The 23,840-nt window shown below is 50.7% G+C and overlaps 1 protein-coding gene across 1 annotated transcript; it reads left to right on the top strand.

Annotated features, from left to right (window-relative positions):
• Nucleotides 1-1,296: 1,296 nt before the first annotated feature.
• LOC125427958 (tetratricopeptide repeat protein 39A-like) lies at nucleotides 1,297-23,840 on the top strand. The gene is made up of 11 exons (XM_048487526.1): nucleotides 1,297-1,350; nucleotides 1,604-1,712; nucleotides 3,041-3,108; nucleotides 5,962-6,021; nucleotides 8,435-8,596; nucleotides 11,070-11,161; nucleotides 11,894-12,014; nucleotides 14,288-14,399; nucleotides 18,407-18,521; nucleotides 20,288-20,404; nucleotides 22,145-23,840. The coding sequence occupies exons 1-11, from the start codon at nucleotides 1,297-1,299 to the stop codon at nucleotides 22,260-22,262; spliced, it is 1,128 nt and encodes a 375-aa protein (XP_048343483.1). The 3' UTR covers nucleotides 22,263-23,840.

Consider the following 23,840-nt stretch of genomic DNA (forward strand, 5'->3'; position numbering starts at 1 on the left):
GGGGTGGGGGGGGGGGGGGGTGGGGGGGGGGGGGGGTGGGGGGGGGGGGGGGTGGGGGGGGGGGGGGGTGGGGGGGGGGGGGGGTGGGGGGGGGGGGGGGTGGGGGGGGGGGGGGGTGGGGGGGGGGGGGGGTGGGGGGGGGGGGGGGTGGGGGGGGGGGGGGGTGGGGGGGGGGGGGGGTGGGGGGGGGGGGGGGTGGGGGGATGGGGGGGGGTGGGGGGGGGGGGGGGGGGGTGGGGGGGGGGGTGGGGGGGGGGGGGGGTGGGGGGGGGGGGGGGTGGGGGGGGGGGGGGGTGGTGGGGGGGGTGGGTGGGGGTGGGGGGGGGTGGTGGGGGGGGGTGTGGGGGGGGGGTGGGTTTTGGGTGTGGGGGGGGGGGGGGTGGGGGGGGGGGTGTGGGGGTGGGGGGGGGTGTGGGGGGGGGCGCGAGTCAATAAGTTTTCCCAGTTTTTTGTGGTAAAATTAGGTGCCTCGACTTATATGCGGGTCGACTTATACACTTATATACAGTATATATATACAACAATATATATATTCAACTTTTGTGCATATATAATACAAAGATTACAATAGCAATATTTAGAAAAAAAGAAATTTAAAGAGGAAGAAAGAAGGTTAGCAGAGGTGAATAGAAACAAATCGCTGGAAGTACTATTAAGATATAGAATAAAGCTACTATACGTGTAGTAGGTAAAAATTGCTCTGTTAAGTTGACTGCGTGTTGCTTTTGAGAGACCGTGGCACATTCCTGTTAGGAACTGGTGTGTTCTCAAACATGCCCATTCACTTTATGTGGGAAACATTCGGAAAAATGCCCAGCACATTTGGGTGCCTAAATCAAGTTGGGGGCTGGAGGGAAGTTGTCGGTGCATTTGTGTGGAAATCCAGGTCAAATCAGCAGTGGTGTACCACCCATTGGGCAAAGTGGGCAGTTGCCCAAGGCGCAGAAATTTAAAGTCACGTGGGGGCGGCCTGATTTATAAGCCCCGCCCACTCTGTGCGGTGGCCCACAAGCCACCAGAGGCAGAGCGGGAGGACGGGGAGCTCCGCCTCCAGTGAACTTGGGCTGCTGGGGCCGTCTGGGAAGGGTGAGTGCCACGGCCGGGCTGCTCCGCCCATGGCGGGGAATCAAACCCAGGTTTTGCCCAGGGTGCCAGTTTGCCTATCAAATCAGCCACTGCAAATCAGCCCTTTAAAACTGTATAAGCAAGCCACAGAGTCCAGTCCCCCGATTTTTAACCTGTTGTCTGCTTTCTTCAGCATGGCACGTGGTGCTCAGATTAGGAATTAGGAGATCCATGGTTCAAATTGCCATGTTGTTACGGAAGTTTGCTGGGTGTGCCCTTGAACCTGTAACACCCTCAGGCTAGCCTACCTCACAGGGTTGCTGTGAGCATAAAAGGGGGACAGAAGAGCTACAGAGTCTGCCCTGAGTTCCTTGAAAGAAGGGTAGGATAAAAATAGATCAGCTTTATTTGCAAGAGTGGATTTTTGTCTTGATTAATTTTGGAAACTGCCTCTTTCTGGAAATCGAGATGGGAACTGGGAACAGCCAAAGGGGCACAACTCCCTCCCTCATTTGTTCCTCTTTCTTCTCCTTCTCAGGATTATGGTCTCAATCGGCTCCATCAGGGGGCCACCACACCCAACCTGCGGGGTCTGCTGTGCACCATGTTACTCCTCTGCTATTATACCTTCCTGACCTTCATCTTAGGTAAAAACACGGGCAGAGGAGAGCAATGTTCCCTCCACCTTGGAGATGAGTGGAATTCCGCCCCTTTTTCCCAACGGGCGTCCTTCTTTGCTGTTTTCATGAGGAGCAACGCTGCTCCCCAAGAAGAAAACGAGACCCTATGTCTCCATGAGGTGGGCGTGTGGGGGAGGGGGGGGCGTGTTTTGGGTATATAAGGTTGCCAAATTGTAGAAGTGACACAGGAGAGTATCAGCTGGTAATGGTTACAAGGGACAAGTGTGAAGCTGGAAAGCCTTCCGTTCAAAGTTTTCCATGACCATAAACTCACTGGACAGCTTCAAGCTATCTTGTTATCACCTGGAGATGTTAATACTTTTAGGGTTGCCCTGTTTACTGGTTGTGCACATGACCATCTGCCAGCCCCCTCCCAGAATTTGTCCACTCCCAGGTTTTGATCACTGGGGTGTGATACCAGACGCCCCTTATTATTAATTATTAACTATTTATTGTAGGATGCTGCTGCTATAGTTTTAAGATTTGTATTTTAACTGGGGTTATTCGATTTGTTTTATTATGGTTGTTGTTGTTTTGTTGTACACCACCCTGAGCCCTTCGGGGGTAGGGCGGTTTATCAAATTGAATTAATAATAATAATAATAATCATAATAATCATCATAATCATCATAATCATCATAATCATCATAATCATCATAATAATCATAATCATAATAATCATAATCATAATCATAATCAGGACTAAGACAATGTAAGCAGAACATTTGAAGTGTGTTCAAGAAATATTTTTCCTGTTGTTATTTTTATTATTATTTAATAAAGGTGAAAAGTGTTCCGTGGCTGGGCAAGAGAGCTTTGGGGCTCACCGAGCAGTGAGCTTTGCTCTGGCTAGAAGAGCTCAGTTCGAATCCAGGAGTGACTGGGAGACCAACAAGATTTTGGGGACATGAGCTTCTGAAAGTCAAAGCTCCCTCCATCTGATGCTTAGGCTACAGCAGGCGTGTCCAACTCTGGCGCTTCAGATGTTCATGGACTACAATTCCCATCAGCCCCTGCTGGCATGGCCAATTGGCCTTGCCAGCCGGGACTGAATGGAATTGTAGTTCATGAACATCTGAAGCGCCAGAGTTGGACACCTCTGGGCTAGAGGTTGCAACAGACAAGTGGGGTGGAAGGTGGGGATGCAAACCAAGGGAAAGGGGGATGCAGCCAAAATCTTCAGAATCAGCGTGTCGGCCTGCCTCAGAGGCTTGGGTTGGGGTGGCAAGATATCGCTGAATTGGCAACTGCCCTGTTTGGGGTGACTGATCCCCTTCCCCCCTTCTATCCCCCAGGGGTAGGTGAAGATGACTTCACAGAGGCTGAGGCCTTGCTGAATCCATACCTCTCCCGTTACCCCAAGGTAAGAGGCTTAGCGTGATGCTGCAGTCCCTGCATCCTGTATGCCTGGCGGTGTCCCGGAGAAACTCTACCTGGGAAAGACAAATGAAGTTTTTCCTCCCCTGCACAGAAGCTGCAGGGGGCAGCCGGCCTTCTCGTTCTGGATAATTTCTCAGTGATTCCTTGTCCCTGCATCTCTCCTCCGGTGGTTGCCGAGGCTTCCGAAGCAGAACCAACCTCTAAGCTCAGCTTGCTTGCACACAGCCACGTCTGTCTCTTGTGTGGTTGTTTCTGCCACAAAAGAAGAAGAAAAGTTTGGATTTACATCCCCCCTTTCTCTCCTGTAAGGAGACTCAAAGGGGCTGACAATCTCCTTGCCCTTCCCCCCTCACAACAAACACCCTGTGAGGCAAGTGGAGCTGAGAGAGCTCCGAAGAGCTGTGACTGGCCCAAGGTCACCCAGCTGGCGTGTGTGGGAGTGCACAGGCTAATCTGAATTCCCCAGATAAGCCTCCACAGCTCAGGCAGCAGAGCTGGGAATCAAACCCGGTTCCTCCAGATTAGATACATGAGCTCTTAACCTCCTTCGCCACTGCTGATAACAGCAGCAAAATGGTACCCACCTGGGTTCAAAGATCTGCACCTCGCCATCCGCACGCAAACCTGCTCCGACTGAGATCCTTTAAGCAGCAGGGAAACCCTGGAGCAAAGCAGGGGGGATGCTGGGAAATGGGGACCTGGTGAAGGCTCATGTGAATCCTTTGACACAAAAGCTAAGTTTGAGAGCCAAGGAGCAACAAAACATCCACGTGAAAGCAACCTGGCTGTTTTAGGGGCCCTTATTGTAAAAGAGTCAGAAAGGAGTGGTCATGGTGAAAAGCACCGGACTCTAGTCTGGAGAACTGGGTTCAATTCCCCGCTCCCCCACATGAAGCCTGCTGGGTGACCTTGGACCAGTCAAAATTCTCTGAGAACTCTCTCAGCCTGTTCAGAGGCAGGCAATGATGAATCAGCAGCAGTGGCGGCATATCAGTTAAAAGCAGGTGCACTCTAATCTGGAGAACCAGGTTTGATTCCCCATTCTGCCACTTGAGCTGTGGAGGAGCAGCAGTGGCGTAGTGGTTAAGAGCAGGTGCGTTCTAGTCTGAAGGAACCTTGTTCCCGACATACCTGCCAGCTGCTGTCTTGCTTGGTGTTGAGAATCGTGGGGTCGCTTGTGGGCTCCAGCTTCCAGTTATTGCACGGGAGGAAAAAGCTAATTAGTTACTGCCTAGTCTTGAAAAAACTTAAAAGAAGCTGGAACAAGGCAGTCGGACACATTTCTGCAGCGGGACCCTGCCGTGCTCCCTCTCCACTTTTCTGCAGTGTGTGGGAATTAAAATGGTTATTCTGTGTGGAACCCCATAAAAGTCTGCGAGGGCCCACCCCACCGCCAGGAAGATTCTGCTCCTGGTTTACTGAGAAGTCTGCCCTATTCAGCAAAAGTCCCACTTATTCTCCCTTCCAGAGTTTCCAACCTTTTCTTTAAAGCAAGGACTTGGACTTCTGCCGCTTTAATTGGTTGCTTCGTTCCCTCTTGGGACATGGGCATTCCAGAATGACCACTTCTTAGTTCCTCTTCAAGGAGGAACTGAAAGCCATAACGACTGGTTTCCCTTTGCAAACAACAATATTCCATTACTGTTTCTCTTTTATTTTATGGTTGCAAGCAGTCATGGCCACATGCGCGCGCGCGCGCGCACACACACACACACACACACGATCAGTGAGGGGATCCAAAAATTTTAGTAACAGGTTCCCATGGTGGTGGGATTCAAACAGTGGCGTAGCGCCCTTGGGGATGGGGGCCTTGATGGGGGGCATGGCTGGGCATTCAGGTAGCAGGGCATTCCTGCCAGGCGGTAGATTAAGCGGCCAGGGACGCAGCCACTGCGCAGTCCTTGGGCGGGAAACGAATGCACGCAGGCGCAGGCTGCCACGCACGCCGGTGCACCTCCTGCTAGACTGCTTCAAGTTCTGCGCGCTACTGCTGAGAGGAGGGGCGTAACGAAGGCAAAAATCACTTGGCAAAATCACCAATTAGTAACCCGCTCTCAGCACACACAAATAATTAGTAACCTACTCTCAGGAACCTGTGAGAACCTGCTGGATCCCACCTCTGCACACAATACACAACAACCTAACAAGGGGGACGAATATGAACCAGCAATTGCATGAGAAGCAAAGTGGAACTGGTCATTAGAGGAACAAGGAACTGGACCTGCTAAAGGCCAATTTAAAAGACCTTAAAAGACAGGGTGATGAGGAAAATGAAAGAGCTGCTTTGCTTATTGACACCAGACTAATTGGGTCTACATTTGTACAGTAAGTTAAATAACAATTCCACTGACAAAGATGATGAAAAAGAAGAGTTCGGATCGATACCCCACCTTTCTCTCCTGTAAGGAGACCCACGGTGGCTTGCAAGCTCCTTTCCCTTCCTTTTGCCACAACAGACACCTTGTGAGGGAGGTGGGGATGAGAGAGTTCTGAGAGAACTGTGAATGGCCCAAGGTCCCCCAGCAGGAATGTAGGCATACGGAAACACATCTGGTTCACCAGATAAGCCTCTGCCACTCAGGTGGAGGAGTGGGGAATCAAACCCGGTTCTCCAGATTAGAATCCACCTGCTCTTAACCACCACACCACACTGGCTCTCCAAAAAGATTGGAAGACCACACTGGAAACCATGGTAACCTGGTTGGGGGCAGTATCATCTGTCTGTCTCATACTGAAGTGCTAGTGTTGAAGCAAGCAGCGCAGCATTGCCTTCCGTGTTCCCCTCTCCCTGGGATCCTAACCCTGATCCCTCGCCTTCTTTGCTTCCATTTTGCAGAGTGCCGTTTTCCTGTTCTTTGCGGGGAGGATAGAGGAGATCAAAGGGAACATCAACGAGGTGAGAGGCCAGACTCAAGCTGGAGGCAGCTGGAGGGGAACCGTGACCTAGAGATCACGGCCAGGGACGTAGCTTCTGGAAATGGCGCCCAGGGCAAGCACTGAAATTGTGCCCCTCCTGGACTTCACTGCCCCATGCCGCCTCCACAGTGAGTTGGTTTTTATACCTGCCTTTCTCTCCCATAAGGAGACTCAAAGGGGCTTTTCCCTTCCTCTCCCCACAACAGACACCTTGTGAGGCAGGTGGGGCTGAGAGAGTTCCAGAGAGAACTGTGATTAGCCCAAGGTCACCCAGCTGGAATGTAGGAATGGGGAAACAAATCTTGTTGTCCTGATAAGACTCCACCGCTCATGTAGAAGAGTAGGGAATCAAACCCAGTTCTCCAGATTAGAGTCCACCTGCTCTTGACCGCTGCACCACTCTGGTGTGGAAAGAAAGAAAGAAAAAGAAGGAAAGAGAGAGAGAGAGAGAGTGAAAAAAAGCAAGTTTAATAAAAAATGGGAGTTATATTTTAGATGTTTCCAAAATTTTAGGTGTTTCCCAAAATTGATTACTTATGGTGATATTATTTAACTTTTGGACAATACTGAAAATATAGATAGATAATTACATGCCTAGCCTACGTCGTAGTTTTCTCTGTATATGTAATCAGATATCTATAATTATTACAAGTATTCAACAAATGTATACAATATCAGATGAAGTCACCTTTAAAAATGATTCTTAAAGATATTTTTACTTAGTATACTTGTTAATGTTATCTTTTTATTAGTAGTGATTATGAATGCAGATCAGTTCCATATTTAACGCTAATATGTAGTTGATTTTGATTGAAATATATCCAAGATTGTTACGTACAGTTATGCTTGCTCAGTTCTATCCTTTTCTTTCTTTTGTATCCTTATAGTTAGTAAAGTAATAAAAAAAATCTTTAAAAAAAGGAAATACAGAAGGGATTGATGTAAACCACTTTGGGTCCCCACTGAGGAGAAGAGGAGGATATAAACTAATGAATTGGTTAAATAAATAAGTTGAAGTCTTCTATTATCATCGCTTTTCACAACAACCCTGTAAAGTGTAAGGCTGAACGCACTCAGACAAAGCTAGCTTTAGAAAAGGAACTTTATTGATTTATGTCGCCCTAGGTACAGGGTGCTGGAACTGAGGATTCTTGTCCTCAGTTCCAGTATTTAAACTATTTACAAAAACAGACAGCAACCAATCAGCTTTTCCCCTCCTCCAAGCTCCTGGTCTCCAGTGGGATGTAGCTCACCAGTTTGCTTTCCCACACTTTTTGGAAAAAGGCAGGAACTGGTGCATGTTAGGAGTTGCAGTCCTGACATAAGGAAGGTGAGGCTTAGAAGTAATAATTGGCTCAGGATGCTTCATGGTTGAATGGAAAAGGATGTGTTCAAGCGGTGGAGTTAACATGGCAAGTGAGCAGCCTGTGGGAACAAAACAGAAGAAGTGGAAGCTCCCTGTAAGAATGGGAACATCCACTGAAAAGGCTTTGGTTTCTAAAACGAGCCTGTGCGTGAAGACACACCACTCCGCACACCAAGAGAAGGAAAAAAAACATCCTTATCACAGCCTGCTCTTGAAAAAGGTTAACATGGCCTTAAAATGGTCTTTATTTTACGCCTTTGCTGAATATAAATGGTGACACCTGTGTGTCTGGAGGTATTTCAAGGAACAGGGGCTGTTGCTTCGATATCGTTGTCTAAAAAAACGGGTGTCGGATGTTTGGGGAGTGGGGTGCAGTTCTAGTTCTTGCCCTGGGCGCCATTTTCTGTATCTACACCCTGGGCACCTGGCCATGTACTTGGAGGCTGATCATCGCAGCCCTAAGAGAGAGGCTCGGTTGCCCTTTACGATTTTAAAGGCAGCTGAGAATTGTCAGCAGCCGAATTCTGCGCCTTCCCTGCAGCCACTGCCGGGCCCTTTGCTCCAAACTTGCCCACAAGAGAGGCCACTGCTGTTTCTGCTGTGCTTGAGTTGTGGAGGCTTATCTGGGGAATTCAGATTAGCCTGTGCACTCCCACACACGCCAGCTGGGTGACCTTGGGCTAGTCACAGCTTTTCGGAGCTCTCTCAGCCCCACCCACCTCACAGGGTGTTTGTTGTGAGATTGTAAACCCCTTTGAGTCTCCTACAGGAGAGAAAGCGGGGATATAAATCCAAACCTCCTCCTCCTCTTCCTCCTCTTCCTCCTCCTCCTCCTCTTCTTCTTCCTCTTCTTCCTCTTCTTCCTCTTCTTCCTCTTCTTCCTCTTCTTCCTCTTCCTCTTCTTCTTCTTCTTCTTCTTCTTCTTCTTCTTCTTCTTCTTCTTCTTCTTCTTCTTCTTCTTCTTCTTCTTCTTCTTCTTCTTCATGTCCGCTGACCCTTGGCTCCCCGCCCCCTTATCTCTGCCTAGGCCATCACGAAGTTTGAGGAGGGCTGCTCAGCCCAGCAAGCCTGGAAGCAGTTCCACCACATGTGCTACTGGGAGCTGATGTGGTGCTTTGCGTACAAGGGGATGTGGAAGATGGCCTACTTCTACGCAGACCTGCTAAGCAAGGAGAATCAGTGGTCCAAGGTGGGAAACGGGCACAAGAGGTTAATGGGGTTTTGTTGCGGGGGGCTTCAGACTGCAGTGGAACCTCGGAAATCGGCACCTTCGGAAATCGCCCATTTCAGTTCTTGCTGGTCGCCACCAGCCGTTAGAACTTCTCAGATTTCATCAACAGTCTCGGATTTCGCCGACGTAAATTGCGTAATTTACACAATTTGCCTCGCTGTTTGCGCATGTGCAAACATTGCGCGTGCGCAAACAGCACAGTTTCAGAAATCGCCAATTTCAGATTTTGCCGATAATTGCCAGACGGATTATCGGCGAAATCCGAGGTTCCGCTGTACTCGTTCAGCTGGGTTGACCCTGCCTCCAAAGCAAATTCTTAGTGCGAATCCCAAGGTGGTGGTGGTGGTTTTTTGCCAAGGCTTCCCCCGCCCTTTCACTGCTGTTCCCATTTAGCAGATGGGAAACTGAGGCAGGCCAGTTCTGACTTGCCCAAAGCCTCCCCAGACACCCCAAGGCTCAGCCTCCAAGAGCAAATGGAGATGCTCAGAATTCTTCCTTTAGAGAAGAGCGTTAGGTAAATTTCAATATATATTAGCAGAGTAGAACAGAAGAGACACAGTTGCTTTTATGTAAAATGAGCTTACTAACTATTAGGGAGGGTTACATGGTGTGGCGAAATGGGCTTGTTTTGGCTGGCAGGCCCTATTTCGCACTCTGCACACCCCCAGGAGTTACCGACTTTTCCTGGGGAGGGCTAACTTTCTCTCTGGGTGTGCTGCCACTACCTGATTATTTGAAGACTGCCCACTGGGGAAGATCAGGATTTCCCAACTTCCTTTCCAACTGCGTGAGGCCCTTGCCTCAGTTTCCCCTTGGTTCCCCTCTCCTGGGTTCCACAGGGTAGACTGGAGATCCTGGAGGAAAAGCTGCGCAGCCTTCCTCTACCTTTTGTTTAAACAGCGTGTCCAAGACAGTAGGGCATAAGTGGTACAGAGAACTGTCCTCCACATCCAAGGTTTAGAAAGTATTTATTAAAAAGAAAGTGATTACCATATGTTTTAGCACACACCAGATTTAGCAAGGCTTTACAAAATAAAGGAGATAAAATGCAAATCCTCTTCCCCTATCACTAATGCATACCCTGGCTAAAAGATGGTAGAAAGCTGGGTATACTTTCCTGTTACATATTTGTTTGTTTGTTTGTTTTTGGTTTTATATACTGCCTGTCCCCCGAAGGGCTCTGCGCAGTGCACAACATAGAATGCAACAACAAAACAGATGGAGCACATAAACAAAATACAAATGATAAATAAATAACATAGGCTCCATTGACTATAAAATACAAAAACCCATTAAAATACAGCGTTCAATACAGAATAATCGGCGTCCAACATTAAAACCCTCACTAAAAACCCTCTCAAAGTTTTAAGCATCTATAGCACTACACTTGGTTACAAGTTGTCAATTGCACCTCCTGGTCACATCGTGGTGTGCTACATCCTCACGGCGTCTGCGTCGTGGGTGCTCTAACAAAGAAGCAGCTAACTTTATAACCTCTGGCTATGGGACCACTGGCAGGACAGCAAAGTCTGGCTGACCAACCAATAGCTAATCAATAGAGCAGGTCATAAAACAGTGACCTCAGCAACATGCTAACATACATACAGTTAACCCTTCAATGACTGAGTTGTGACAGACACTTGCAAATATCCCAACAAAGGGGCTACTTTGGAACATGGCAGGGTGCTCTTATTTATCTCTCCAGCCAGGGCGGCTCCTAGGCAAACTGGAGCCCCTTTCCTGCTAGAGCATGCCCTTCTGTGCCCTGCCCAGGGGCAGCTTCCGAGGCAAGAGCTCCCTGCAGGGGCACCTCCCCTCCCTCCCTCCCCTCTGGGCTTGTGCTTTCTTCTAAGCCAGCCATGGCGAACCTATGGCACGGGTGCCAGAGGTGGCACTCAGAGTCCTTTCTGTGGGCACGCGTGCACAGAGTTCATCATGTGGGAGGGCAGAAGATCACCCCCCCACACACACCTAAGCTGGCCTGGGCATGATCCTTTACCTGGGAGTAAGCTTGGTTGCTGGCAATGGGGCTTGCTTCTGAGTAAACCCTCCTAGGGTCATTATTCACCCATTTGAAGCATTTCATAATGGCTTCACCAAGCTTACTCCCGAGTAACATGCGCCTTGGAGCCAGCTGTTTTTTCTAAACCTGGGGTCTGCAACCTGCGGCTCTCCAGTTGTTCATGGACTACAATTCCCATCAGCCAATTGGCCATGCTGGCTGGGGCTGATGGGATTTGTAGTCCATGAACATCTGGAGAGCTGCAGGTTGCAGACCCCTGTTCTAAACTGAAACCTCAGTATTCAGGTTAAATCGCTGTGTTGGCACTTTGCGATAAATAAGTGGGTTTTGGGTTGCAATGTGGGCACTCGGTCTCAAAAAGGTTCACCATCACTGTTCTAAGCTCTCCTTGCTCTCCTTGTGGTGCAGGCGATGTACGTATACATGAAGGCTTCCTTCCTCAGTATGCTGCCCCAGGGTGAGCCGCGGCCTTTTGGGGAGGACGAGGCGACACTCTTCAGGTAAGAGGCCTGCTTGCTTCGGAAACTGGGGCAGAGGGAGATCTCCGGTAGGAGCTCAGGGCGGGGAGGTAAAGGAACATAAGAACATAAGAACAAGCCAGCTGGATCAGACCAGAGTCCATCTAGTCCAGCTCTCTGCTACTCGCAGTGGCCCACCAGGTGCCTTTGGGAGCTCACATGCAGGATGTGAAAGCAAGGGCCTTCTGCGGCTGTTGCTCCCGAGCACCTGGTCTGTTAAGGCATTTGCAATCTCACATCAAAGAGGATCAAGATTGGTAGCCATAAATCGACTTCTCCTCCATAAATCTGTCCAAGGACTGCCCCAGTTGCTCCCAGGAGGCTCATAAAGATAGGCTATGAATAAGTGGTGTTGGAATCCGCCTGCAGGGTCCCAAGCAGGGGCTGCTGATCTCCAGGTGGCAGAGAAAAGCGCAGCTCTGGAGGGCGGGCTGTACGGCAGGATGCCCCACCGAGGCCCCTCCTCTCCGCAAATCCTGGCCTCTTCAAACTCCATTCCCAAACACCGAGGGATTTCCCCAAGTGGAGTTGGCAACCCCAGCCCTTGGGACCGGACTCTGGGACTGCCAGCGGGTGGGTTCTGTGGGTGAACCGTGCCAGTGACCCTGCGTCCTGTCCGAAGTCCTCCGGGAAGCCCAGTCTCTCTTTTCAGTGCCTGAGGGGATGGGTCGGGGAGGAGGCTGCAGCAGCTCCATCCTTGTCTTCTCCTTGCAGGCAGGTTTCCTCCTTCAAGCAGAAGATCGCCGGGAAGTCTCCCCCTACAGAGAAGTTTGCCATCCGCAAAGCGAGGCGCTACAAAGCCAGCGAGCACATCCCCTTGCCTGTGCCGGCTCTGGTGAGAGGAGGGGGAGCCTGCTTGATGCGGGGCGGGGAGGACCAGTTTCCCTTGTGGTTTTGAGGCCTCTACCACCGTGGTGGCGAACCTTTGGCGCTCCAGATGTTATGGACTACAATTCCCATCAGTCCCTGCCAGTATGGCCAATTGGCTGATGGGAATTGTAGTCCATGAACAACTGGAGAGCCGCAGGTTGCAGACCCCAGGTTTAGAAAAAACAGCTGGCTCCGAGGCGCATGTTACTCGGGAGTAAGCTTGGTGAAGCCATCATGAAATGCTTCAAATGGGTGAATAATGACCCTAGGAGGGTTTACTCAGAAGCAAGCCCACCCAGATCCCAGCTGGCTCTGCCTGACCGCCTAGCCGTTGAACGGCGATCTTTGTGGTTTTGAGGCCTCTAGCACAGTGGTGGCGAACCTTTGGCACTCCAGATGTTATGGACTACAATTCCCATCAGCCCCTGCCAGTATGGCCAATTGGCTGTGGTTTTGAGGCCTCTAGCACAGTGGTGGCGAGCCTTTGGCACTCCAGATGTTATGGACTATAATTCCCATCAGCCCCTGCCAGTATGGCCAATTGGCTACCACGGCTCTAGCACATGGCCTTGGAGATAAGGGCAGGGGTGTCTGCGCATGCCCTCAAGAGTTTTCACGGCCATGCAGTGGTGGTGGTGGCGGGAATGGCGCCCAGGGCAAAATGGTGTCCGTCCCCACCCCCCACTTACCTTAAAAAGCAGCCTGGTGGGAACTACACTTCCCAGGAGACCTTGTGAGCCCCAACTCCTGCAGAGGCCTCCCTGGAGGGGTGGGCCTCGCAAGGTCTCCTGGGAAGTGTAGTTCCCACCGGGCAGGGCCAGAGCAAGGGGGAACTGCGCCCTGTGCCCCTGCCCTGCAATGCCCCGGCCACGCCTCCGCACTGGTATGCACCCGGTTCATCACACGCCGACCCCCCCCCCCGCCCCCTTGGCGCTATGCGTCTGCCGCCAGGCAGTCTCCAGGGCCACCTCTCAGTGGGGCCTGGAGATCTCCCAGAATTCCAGCTGATCTCTAGACAAAAAATTAGTTCCCTGGAGAAAATGGCTGGTTTGGAGGCTGGACTGTGAGGCGTATCTAGGGAAAATGTAGCCCAACCCCTCCTTCTCCAGGCTCCACCCCCCAAATCTCCAGGAAGTTTCCAAACTGGAGCTGGCCACCCTAACCCCAGAGCCTCTGCTCCAGGGATGTGCAGTCAGATAGTTGGGGAGAGGGAGAATTTTATTTTTTTAAAAAAATCTGGTTCTTTTAAAAATAGTTTCCCTTGGTTTTGTGTCAGGACTGAGCCTGTCAGTGCCAAATGGCAGGTAGGGCAGGGGGAGGTGGTTTACCATCCTCTGATGTGGGGCGAAAGTCCGGTGTCTTCCCCTCAGCACCCCAGGGTATCCTGGACACAGATCTTATCGCAGGGAAGTGTGAACTGTTCCCAGGCTCGCAATGCTTTGTAGTAGATGCTTTGTAGTTTGTAGAGGGGAGTAGGAGCTGTTTGGCTCTGTGGGAGGGGGCAACGGGATATTGGTAGTGGGTTTGCGCGGGAATTGCCAGATTCCTCTTTTTTACGATGTTACCTACGCTCTGAAATAAAGGCTTTAGAACAGGAGTCTGCAACCTGCGGCTCTCCAGATGTTCATGGACTACAAATCCCATCAGACATTGCCAGCATGGTTGGCCATGCTGGCAAGGGCTGATGGGATTTGTAGTCCACGAACATCTGGAGAGCCGCAGATTGCAGACCCCTGCTTTAGAACAAATCTACAGTTTGCTTGATTTCCAGATCCGAGGTTTGACTTTTTGCTTTGTGTTGTTTTTAAAGGAGTTCAAAAGGTATGAGCTGTTGGGTTCTCTGCTCTTGGCTGGCTTTAGAATTTTGAACCATCCTGCATTTTCTCAAGTTTCTAAATTTTTATAAAGGATCTGTGCTTTGGGGAAGGAGAGAAGTCGCAGGTGGAAGCGGGGAAAGGCACCATTCGTCCCAGTGGCCGGAGTTTCCTCCTCTGCAGACAAGCAGGGTCTGTAGCCAGCGCGCAGTCCTGGTAGCACAAAGCGTTTCTATGCCCGTACCTTTGTCTGAATGCTAATTAAGGGCAACTGCAGTTTAGTGTGGCTGGAAGACATTCCCATTCGCTTTCAGGCCCCTGCGGTTTGCTTGCCTGGCACTCTGACGACCGTGCGCCAAGAAGGTTCTCTTCCAGATGCACTGCAGCAATTCCACACGACCCCAACTGTGCCCCTTTTTCTCAGGAGATGATGTACATGTGGAATGGCTTCACGGTCTTGCGCAAGCAGCGAGAATTGCTTGAGGGCATGCTGGACACACTGATGCAGGCAGAGAAGCAGCTGCAAGCAGCACCAGGTAACACACGGATGTCATGGGAAATGTAAGTGGAGATGAAGCAGATATGGCCTGTGCTTGGCACACATAAATCCCCAGGTTCAATCCCAGTCATCTCCAGTTAGAAAGGGCCAGGTAGTACAGCGGTTCTCAACCTTCCTAATGCTGCAACCCTTTAATTCAGTTCCTCTGGTGACCCCCAACCCTAACATTTATCCATTTTACAGATGGAGAACACTGATGCAGAGAGTTTTAGGCGACCCCTTGAAAAGATGGATTCGACTAAAGGAATTGTGACGCCACAGGTGTTGAGACTTAGCTGAGAGGTAGTAGGTGACATAAAGATCTTGACCTGTGACCCTGGAGATCTGATGCCAATCTGTAAGGGTTCTGTTGCTCCAGTCAATAATTGAGACTCAAGATTGGTTCGAGAGCTTTATTGAACTGTGTCAAGACCTGGGTTGCAGAAAGCCGGAGCTGGCGCTGAGCCTTTTGCAGGTAGTATGTACATTGCCCATTCGGGTGTCCCCACCCCCATTGATTCCCACAATTGCCCACATGAGAAAAGGATAGTGTGAATACAGCGTTGTTATGGGTTTGCCCAAGGCCAGCAATAGACATGCTCCTTTCTCCAGGAAATGGGAGAGAGGGGGAAGGTTTGCATACTTCTCTAGTTATAAGCAAGCCATAGAAAAACAGAAAGGCCCTCAGGCCGCAGGTAACAGCAAGTGCAGGTGTGACCTTGGCTCCGGCCCGTTGATGCCAGGCATGGCACAATCTCAACAGAGATCTCGGTATACTAATTGCCTGATTCAGCATAAGGTCCGTTATGTACCTTATATACTTGTGTATAAGTCTACCTTTTCAGCACATTTTTTGTGCTGAAAAAGCCCCCCTCAACTTATACCCAAGTGAGGGTCCCACTTAATTATTGTGTGGCATTCCGCCTCTCCCGTCTTCGCTCTCCTCTGCCTTCTTCTCTGCCTTCCCCCTTTCAGCTGCTTTCTCAGCCTCCTTCTCTGCTTCGCTCTCCTCTGCCTTCTCCTCTGCCTCCCCCCTTTCAGCTGCTTTCTCAGCCTCCTTCTCTGCTTCGCTCTCCTCTGCCTTCTTCTCTGCGTCCCCCCTTTCAGCCGCTTTCTCAGCCTCCTTCTCTGCTTCGCTCTCCTCTGCCTTCTTCTCTGCCTCCCCCCTTTCAGCCGCTTTCTCAGCCTCCTTCTCTGCTTCGCTCTCCTCTGCCTTCTTCTCTGCCTTCCTCCTTGCAGCCACTTTCTCTGCCTCTGCCGCCTTCTCGGCGGCAGCCGGCCCCTGGCTCTCGGCAGGTGACAGCCAGTTGACCTGGGTGAGCTGGACAAGCTGCGGGATGGAGAGGTTGGTGGCAGAGACCTTGGGATTGGTGAGATGGGGGGTCAGTGGCAGAGACCCCCAAATAGTGCCCGACAGTATCTATTTTTATTTTTGAAATTTACCAGTAGCTGCTGCATTTCCCACCCTAGACTTATACTCGAGTCAATAAGTTTTCCCAGTTTTTTGTGGTAAAATAGGTGCCTCGACTTATATTCGGGTCAACTTATACACGAGTATATATGGTATGTGTGAACCATACATGTGCTCAAAGAATTCTCAGTTCTGTTGCTGCATACATGTTTTGCATATGTTTCACACGGGCTGGGCGCCTATGTACTGGCTGCACAAGGTGCTAGCAGAAGCAGATCTTCCCTGTCCCTGCGACAGTCAAAAAGGTAAGGGCAGAGACTGGGGGACACATATGGGGAAATGATAGGTCACCCAGGCAGCTGTAGTACGGGGGATATGGGTGGAACGGCACCCTCTGCATCTTGGAAGCACTGCTGGCTGAACGGGAAAAGACGATCTCCCACTTGCAGTGCCCGAGACGTCTCACCTCTGGCATGCCGCCTGCAACAACTGACCTCTGGAATTATCTTTCTGACCCCACCAAGGGTTCCAGGGGAAGGAGAAAATGGAAAAGTAGCGGTTGTGGGTTGTCCGGGCTGCATGGCCATGGTAGAACACCGTGGTAGAACACACAGCCCGGAAAACCCACAACAACCAGTTGAATCCGGCCGTGAAAGCCTTTGACAATACAAAATGGAAAAGGTTTATCTCGGCTAGCACCTTCTGCTATGGCGGCATAGCTCACTATTATTTAGAGACATGTAGAATAGTTAAGTGTTTTGCAGAGAGGGTTGGACTTCACAGACCACAAGAGGAATTTTGCAGCCATGTTAGTCTGTTATATCAAAATGAAACAAAGACAAAAGGCACCTTAAGGACTAGGTGACAGGTGCTGTAGATAAGGGGGTGGACAGAAAATCTAGGACAGGGATCCCCAATGTGACACCTGTGGGCATCCCAGTGTCAACCAACCTTTCCTGATGCCTTCCAAATATTTTTAGAAAGTAGGCGGGGCCAAGCAGGGCTCATTCACAGCAGGGCTTTTGAATGGCCTTTGGAGATCTGATTGACTGTACAGATTGAAATAATATCATCTCAGCCACAGCTGCCTCTACATTATTAGTTTTATTTTCTATCCCTCCTATTTCCCACTATATTTTTAAAAATTACTCCTCTTGTCCCCTGCACATGGGTTTCTGCTGCATGTAAAATTATAAAAGCAAAGGCCCCAGCACGGAGCCTTCCAGTTGCTTCCGTCCTCACCAGAGGGGAGGGCCGAAGGGACTGCTGGCAGCCTGGACGGGGTGGAGCTTGGAAGGAGCTGGCAGCTGGGAGGGGGGCAAGCTTGGAGGGTCCTCTGGCTTCTTTGGCTCCGCCCATGTCGTTGACAACACGGGCGGGGCCGAGGGTGCCAGAAGATGACAAGCTTCCTGCTGCCTTGCCATCTTCCTGGTTATGTGGGGGGGGGACAATTTTGTGCCCCCCACATGACCAGATCAGTGGCGCCCGGAGACAGAGGGTACCCCCTTGTCCCTAGGCAAATATGCCACTGGTGCCCATGGGCTTAAAAGGTTTGGGGAGTCCCTGATCGAGGATTACTGTTGTTTTCAAGTCCTTGGTAGAAACAACCCTCAGGACTTGAGAAGTACTTTTCTTAACCATGTCTGTATGCATATCCCCTGAGAATATGAATGCACGGAAATGGAGATCGCTGTATTCTGCTCTGGAGGAGGCAGAATTAGAACCGTAAAGGTTTCCCTGCAGGGGAAGCTGCTGACATTTCTGGCCTGCACATATATTGTGCATGTGGACCAGGGAACGAAGAAGTCCAGGTAGAGCACGGCTCTGGTTCGTCTTTTTAGCTGTGAGGTTAGAGCAGGTGAGCAGTAAGACTCCCTGGCCAAGCAGAGACATCTTGAGTCGTCCTTAAGAACATAAGAACAAGCCAGCTGGATCAGGCCAGAGTCCATCTAGTCCAGCACTCTGCTACTCGCAGTGGCCCACCAGGTGCCATTGGGAGCTCACATGCAGGAGGTGAAAGCAATGGCCTTCTGCGGTTGTTGCTCCCGAGCACCTGGTCTGCTAAGGCATTTGCAATCTCAGATCAAAGAGGATCAAGATTGGTAGCCATAAATCGACTTCTCCTCCATAAATCTGTCCAAGCCCCTTTTAAAGCTATCCAGGTTAGTGGCCATCACCACCTCCTGTGGCAGCATATTCCAAACATCAATCACACATTGCGTGAAGAAGTGTTTCCTTTTATTAGTCCTAATTCTTCCCCCCAGCATTTTCAATGGCTGCCCCCTGGTTCTAGTATTGTGAGAAAGAGAGAAAAATTTCTCTCTGTCAACATTTTCTACCCCATGCATAATTGCATAGACTTCAATCATATCCCCCCTCAGACGTCTCCTCTCCAAACTAAAGAGTCCCAAACGCTGCAGCCTCTCATAAGGAAGGTGCTCCAGTCCCTCAATCATCCTCGTTGCCCTTCTCTGCACTTTTTCTATCTCTTCAATATCCTTAAAGGGGGGGGGGGGGCTGGGAGGTCAGCTGCTCGGCCTGCTTCACCTCTCTTGTGGTCTCTCTTCTTCCTCTCCCCGCCGCCCTTCCTCCAGCCAGTGAGTATCAGGTGGACGATCAGTGTCTGGTTCTGCTTCTCAAGGGACTAGTCCTCAAACACCTGCATAATCCAACGGAGGCTGAAGGTTGCTTCAGTGCTGTCCACGCCAGGTGAGTTGTCCCGGAGTCCTCCCCAACCCCAACGCTATGGCAGCAAGGCTGCTGTGTTGCTGATGGCCCTGCCGTTGGCTGCTGTCCTCGTCCTCTTGATCTTTCTCCTGACGGGAGTTTGGGAACCGATTGAGTATTTCCCAAACTCCCATCAGACAAAAGTTTCAGAGGATGAGGGCAGCAGCCAATGGGAAGACCATCAGAGACATGACGAAGGGAGGAGCGCTTCTCTCTTCTGGCCTGATTTTTCCGATGCCCAAAAGCAACAGGATGCTGCTTAAGAGCCAGTGTGTCGTAGTGGTTAAGAGCAGGTGCACTCTGATCTGGAGAACCGCGTTTGATTCCCCTGCTCTGCCGCTTGAGCTGTGGAGGCTTAGCTGGGGAACCAGATTAGCTTGTGCACTCCCACACACGCCAGCTGGGTGACCTTGGGCTAGTCACAGCTCTTCGGAGCTCTCTCAGCCCCGCCCACCTCACAGGGTGTTTGTTGTGAGGGGGGAAGGGCAAGGAGTTTGTAAGCCCCTTTGAGTCTCCTGCAGGAGAGAAAGGGGGGATATAAATCCAACCTCTTCTTCTTCTTATCTGTCTTAGGGGAGAGTTCGCGGCTCAGCATTTGCACCTCAGCTTGGCATGCAGAAAATCCCAGGTTCTGTCCCCAGCATCCCTAGGGGAAAAAAGGGTAGCCCATGGGTCTGCAACCTGTGGCTCTCCAGATCTTCATGGACTACAGATCCCATCAGCCCCTGCCAGCATGGCCAATTGATGGGATTTTATTCATTCATTCATTCATTCATTCATTCATTTGATTTTTATACCGCCCGATCCCCAAAGGGCTCCGGGCGGTGAACAACACAATTCAAACAACAAGCAGGAGCAGGTCATACAATACATAGGCTCCATCCCATAATCATCAATTAAATAACCTAAAAACTCATATAAAACAGCGAATAACACAGAAATAGACAAGAGGCGTCCAGAAACCCCAATTTAAAAACCTACCCCCAAAAGGGGGGACGGCGGGGCCCCTCAATATGAGGGGACCCTGATGTAACAGCACCAAGGCAAAGAGCAGTAAGGGGGCACCATATCAGCGGCTGGACACTCCAAAGGCCCGGTGGAACAGCACAGTCTTACAGGCCCTGTGGAACTCGCCAAGGTCCCGCAGGGCCCGGACAGCTGGAGGAAGGGTGTTCCACCAGGCTGGTGCCAGGGCTGTAAAAGTCCTGGCCCGTGGTGGAAGAGTGCCAAAGGGGCCACATGACGTGAGGGGCCGGGGACCACCAGCAGATTGGCCTCTGCTAAACGCAGAGGCCGAGTAGGGACATATGGGACATTTGTAGTCCATGAACATCTGGAGAGCTACAGGTTGCAGACCCCTGGGCTAGACAGTAGGAGATGGGAAAGAACTCTATTTGAGACCCAGGAGAGCAGCTGCCAGCCAGAGTGGACAATACTGACCTTGAAGGAGCACAAGGCATGTGGGAAAGGACTGTGACTTTGGCATGCAGAAGGTCCCAGGTTCAACCCCCAGCGTCTCCAGGTGGTAGGTGATAAGAGCAACCTCTGCCAGAGACGCCAGTCAGAGTAGAGAGGACTGAGCTTGATCGGCTGAGGGTCTGGTTCAGTGTCAAGCAGCTGTAGGTGCATTCAGGTTTGCGGACTAGCTGCTTCCCACCCCTTCCTGCTGCTGCATCCTGCTGCTGAGGCCTCCGCTTGGACAAAGTTTGGAAACGTTTGCCTAAGTTTGCCCACCTGCCTTTCTGCAGCGAGAAGAGGATCCGCTACGACCACTACTTGGTCCCCAACGCGCTGCTGGAGCTGAGCCTGCTGTACGTGGGGCAAGGCCGGAGCGAGGAGGCTGTGCGGCTACTCCGCAGGGCAAAGTAAGTGAACACCCAGGATGTCTGGGAATGCTTAGAATCAGGGGTCTGCAACCTGCGGCTCTCCAGTTGTTCATGGACTACAAATCCCATCAGCCCCTATCAGCATGGCCAATTGGCCATGCTGGCAGGGGCTGATGGGAACTGTAGTCCATGAATATCTGGAGGGCCGCAGGTTGCAGACCCTTGGCTTAGATTTTAGGAAGAGGGAGAGTCTTACCCAGAGGCGTATCTAGGAAAAATGGAGTCCGGGGCAAAATCTTGAGTTTTATTTACACACACGCACACTTGATACTGGGGGGGAGGACTGAGCTCGAGCCATCTGCTGATCACGCTAGGAGTGTCAGGTTGGTGACGGCGCCCAGATCTATTGCCTGAAAGCTGGCAAGGCGCCCAGGTCTACCACCCGAATCTGGCGAGCACGGCCTGGGCACAGAGGGAGCTGCCAGGTGCCATGCCGCAGGAGAGGTTGGGCACAAGGACCTGGCTGGCGCCCATGATTAGATGGCGTGCGCCTGGGGACATCTGACACCACATGTTCTCGTGGGCGGTAACGCCCCTGGTCTTACCCACACCATCAGTAGTATGACTTGGTTCCAGAAAAACTCCATGGAAGATAGAGACAGGTGTTGCTAACCAACCACACGTCTGCTGGCTCAACCACTAAAACTGTTTGCTAGCAAATAACAATTATTGGTATCCGAACAAGGACGCTTGAATGTGTAAAGCTGTTACCCTTGGCATTTGACCATTTAATGCAGAATGGTCTAGTCATGTGGTGGTGAACCTATGGCACGCGTGCCAGAGGTGGCACTCAAAGCCCTCTCTGTGGGCACGTGCGCACAGAGTTTGTCATGTAGGGGGAGCGGAAAATGACCCCCACACACACACATATCTACTGTGTTTCCCCGAAAATAAGAGTGTCTTATATTAATTTTTGCTCCCAAAGATGTGCTATGTCTTATTTTCAGGGGATGCCTTATATTTCGCACTTCAGCAAAACCTCTACTACGTCTTATTTTCAGGGGATGTCTTATATTCAGGGAAACAGGGTAGGCTGGCCTTGCTTCTGAGTTGTGATTCACCCATTCAAAGCGTTCCATGGTTGCTTCACCAAGCTTACTCCCGAGTAAGGTGCGCCTTGGAGCAAACCATTCTTTCTAAACTTAAACCTCAGTATTCAGATTAAATTGCCATGTTGACACTTTGCGATAAATAAGTGGGTTTTGGGTTGCAATTTGGGCACTTGGTCTCGAAAAGGTTCGCCATCATTGGTCTAGTCAGACCGTGGGACAGCTGTTTCCCTGATTAAATGTCGGGCCATGAGGGTGGTGTTAAGCAAGACCGAAAACTTCAGCATTCTGCTCTGTCACAACTAACAGAAACTGGAAAAGACAAGCAGAATTGTATTGTCGAGGGCTTTCACGGCCAGAATCACTAGGGTGTTGTGGGTTTTCCAGGTTGTATGGCCGTGTTTCAGTATATGATCCTGTGAAGATGCCAGCCAGAGATGCAGGCAAAACGTCAGGAGAAAATGCTACTGGAACACGGCCACACAACCCGGAAAACCCACAACATACCAGCAGAATTGTTTCCCTTGCATAACCTATAGAGTGTAGATTTTGACTTTTCTTTGTGAAACATAATGCATTATTTTTTTAAACAAACAAATGTGGAGTAGAGAATAGGTACTGTTGTGTTGTCTGCGAGATCAAAACTGCTGTGGAATGCTTCTCCCAACAGGAACAACTATAAGAACTACTCAATGGAGTCACGAACGCTCTTCCGGATCCACGCCGTGTTGTCCAAACTCAAGGCCGTCCAGGAAGAAAATGGTGCCGACGGAGCCAGCCCTTCCTAGGGCAGGAGATGCTCGCTGCCTGATTGTGAAGGAAGAGGCGGGCTGTTGTCCAGAGCACCCCGGACCAAAGAGATAAACTGCCAAAGCTTTGTGATGCTGACTCCATCCTCGAGTGGATCAGTCCAAAGGAGTTTGTTGCCATCAAAACTGTGCCGCTTGGCTCTAAAGGTCTAGTAGTGGCTGACCTGTAGTCTATGGGAATGGGTAGGCTTCCTCAGCCAATGGGAAATGCTTGCTAATCAGTGAAGCTCAAGGAAGGAAGCCGCCTCACTAATCAATCTCTTCTCTCAGGGTCCTACAAATGAGAGCAAAGTTCTCCCCCTCCCCCCAAGTCCTATGACAACTTGGAAATAGCATTGGGGGTACAGTGCTGTGCTTCATAGGTCCCCTGCTTTGTATTCCTTAGCATAGGGGGGTGTCCAGCTCTGGTGTCCCACATGTTCATGGACTACGATTCCCATAAATTTGTGCACTCCCAACACATTCCTGCTGGGTGACCTTGGGCTAGTCACAATTCTTTGGAGCTCTCTCAGCCCTACTCACCTCACAGGGTGTTTGTTGAGGGCGGGGAAGGGAAAGGCGTTTGTAAGCCCCTTTGAGTCTCCTTACAGGAGAGAAAGCGGGGATATAAATTCAACTCTTCTTCTTCCCGGTCTCCGCTCCTTGGCTCAACAACCCACCCTCCCGGCTCCCTCGGAGCCTCTCTATGCCCTGCTGGTATTAAGGAGATCCAGTTTGGGCCCTTCTCAAGTGACGGAAACTCCTCTCACTCTGTGGCCTTCTCTTTTGCAATGGTGGAGGGAGCTTTTTTGAAAAATAGGATCTGTAGGCAGTTTCCAAATGTTGGCCAAGAAACATTTACAGGCATTTGGGGACCATGGAGAGGACTTCAGTCCAGGACTTTGTGGCAGGAAGCAACCGACTGTCCTTGTCCCCCAGATGCAGATTTCAGAATGGCTTGCATTTGGGGGATGAAATCAAGGTTCTCTTTTGTTTCGCACCTTCACCTCCAGAAAGAGCAACTGGGCCCAGAAGCCTCTGCGAGGCATATCGTGACAGATCCCGGCTCTTTCTGCTCAGCGGACGTGCCGCCTTTGGGTGTGCATTTTTATTGATGATCATCCTTCTTAAAAGCAACCTGCATGTCTGTGTTTGGAACATCTAGACAGCTGGCAGGGGCTGATGGGAATTGTAGTCCATGAACATCTGGAGAGCCGCAGGTTGCAGACCCCTGGTCTAGATCTCCTGTGAGCCCAATCGTTGCACTAACTGCATAATAACTTTTAGCCGCAAACTGCACACTTTTACTGGGGCATGTAGACATGTTCTAGCATTGCTGGCTGGCACCATCCTGCCGCAGTAAGGTCCGTGGGGTGAGAAGAGAAGGGACCTTTGGTCCTGGTGTTGGCAACCTCATCTGCCCAGAATTTCTTCTGGCCCAACCTTTACTCAGGGTTGTGCTAATAAGAGACATTTTAAACCAGGGGTCCCCAAACTTTTTAAACAGGGGGCCAGTTCACTGTCCCTCAGACTGTTGGAGGGCCGGACTAAAAAAAACTATGAACAAATTCCTATGCA

Source organism: Sphaerodactylus townsendi, linkage group LG03 (genome assembly GCF_021028975.2).
Source record: "Sphaerodactylus townsendi isolate TG3544 linkage group LG03, MPM_Stown_v2.3, whole genome shotgun sequence".
Lineage (NCBI taxonomy): Eukaryota > Metazoa > Chordata > Lepidosauria > Squamata > Sphaerodactylidae > Sphaerodactylus > Sphaerodactylus townsendi.

Coding starts and splice junctions, on each gene's coding strand:
- LOC125427958 (XM_048487526.1), top strand. CDS start 1,297: ATGGTTCAAATTGCCATGTTGTTACGGAAGTTTGCTGGGTGTGCCCTT. Junction 1,713..3,040: donor CTTCCTGACCTTCATCTTAG/GTAAAAACACGG, acceptor TCTATCCCCCAG/GGGTAGGTGAAGATGACTTC. Junction 18,522..20,287: donor TTCAGTGCTGTCCACGCCAG/GTGAGTTGTCCC, acceptor GCCTTTCTGCAG/CGAGAAGAGGATCCGCTACG.